The sequence below is a fragment of the Mus caroli genome, chromosome 19, assembly GCF_900094665.2.
Source record: "Mus caroli chromosome 19, CAROLI_EIJ_v1.1, whole genome shotgun sequence".
Lineage (NCBI taxonomy): Eukaryota > Metazoa > Chordata > Mammalia > Rodentia > Muridae > Mus > Mus caroli.
The window spans coordinates 7,822,797-7,824,354 of record NC_034588.1 but is presented as its reverse complement, the minus strand read 5'-3'; the positions used below and the strand labels follow the sequence as shown (position 1 = coordinate 7,824,354).

The 1,558-nt window shown below is 50.8% G+C and overlaps 1 protein-coding gene across 4 annotated transcripts in view; it reads left to right on the top strand.

The window, feature by feature from the left end:
- Tkfc (triokinase and FMN cyclase) overlaps positions 1-1,558 on the top strand; it is a 14,131-nt gene that overhangs the window by 10,774 nt on the left and 1,799 nt on the right. For all 4 annotated transcript variants that reach the window (XM_021152437.1, XM_021152438.2, XM_029472771.1 and 1 more), the window contains 2 exons: positions 594-713; positions 847-984. In XM_021152437.1, coding sequence (XP_021008096.1) covers positions 594-713; positions 847-984 — 258 coding nt within the window. The remainder of the gene's footprint in view (positions 1-593; positions 714-846; positions 985-1,558) is intronic.

Below are 1,558 nucleotides of genomic sequence, written 5' to 3'. Positions count from 1 at the left end.
GGTGACAGTCTCCATCCACAGGTTCCATTCTGGAGACCACATTAGAGCTGATGGTGACAGTCTCCATCCACAGGTTCCATCCTAGAGACCACATTAGGGCTGATGGTGACAGTCTCCATCCACAGGTTCCATTCTGGAGACATTAGAGCTGATGGTGACAGTCTCCATCCACAGGTTCCATTCTGGAGACCACATTAGGGCTGATGGTGACAGTCTCCATCCACAGGTTCCATCCTGGAGACCACATTAGGGCTGACGGTGACAGTCTCCATCCACAGGTTCCATCCTGGAGACCACATTAGGGCTGACGGTGACAGTCTGGGCTCTAGACCTATGAAGAGGCCTTTTCTGGTTTTTCAGCCTTCAGCTCTCTCTCACCCAACTCTGGAAAGTTGGTGTTAATGTCTTCCCGACATCTGCCTTACCCTCTCTCCAGGGCATACCTCCACCTCAGTGTGTAGTACACACTTAGTATATCCTTATCAGTTTGGACCCACTTCTTGTAAACAGCTTAAGGAACCAGTCTTCAGGGCCAGGTGGGAAGTCTAGGCCCCACTTGATCTTGTCTGAAAAAGTTATGTGGCTGCCTCTAGATGCTGAAACTACTGCAAAAGCCTGGCCTCACATGGCCAAGGTTTCTGTGACTGGGAGGAAGCGGATTCGGGCAGCTCCCACAGAGCCTCCAGAAGCCCCTGAAGCCACTGCAGCAGGAGGTACTGGGTCCCGCTGATGAGGAGGGGAAATCATCCTTGGTGGTCAAAACTTTGTCTTGAGTGTAGTGTACAGAAACCTTGGCACCATACTTCCTACACTGGCAATGTTTAGCATACTGTCCTCCCTTTCTAGGTGTAACATCAAAGCAGATGGCACTTGTGCTGAATCGGATATGCACCACCCTCATCGGACTGGAGGAGCACCTGAATGCCTTGGACAGGGCTGCTGGTGATGGGGATTGTGGTTCTACCCATAGCCATGCTGCCAAAGGTTGGCCTCTTTGGGACACTTGGGCCAATATGGCACACTAGCTCTAAGAGTTGGACATTCCATTTAACAATTTCAAGAACATTTAGGAGCTTTCGTGGAGTTGCTGCTTCCCTTCTCCAAGTGAGGCCATTTGGCACACCCCTCAGCTTGTTTTCATGAAAGAAACTCCATTCTGCTGCCCTTAGCGCACTCAGTTGCCCACACCACCAAAAATCCCTGTTTGTCTAGCTGTCCAAGAAAGATGTATTTAGCCAGGCAGTGATGGCACACAACTTTAATCCCATCACTCGGGAGGCAAAGGCTCGAGGCCAGCTTGGTCTACAGAGTTGAGTTCTAGGACAGCCAGGGCTACACAGAGAAACTGTCATGAAAAAAGTCAGCACCTACTGGAAGCCAAGCAGCACTCCTGTCTCACCCCATGGTTAAAAAGTAAATGAAGGGCTGGTGAGATGGCTCAGTGGGTAAGAGCACCCGATTGCTCTTCCGAAGGTCCAGAGTTCAAATCCCAGCAACCACATGGTGGCTCACAACCATCCGTAACGAGATCTGGCGCCCTCTTCTGGAGTGTCTGAAG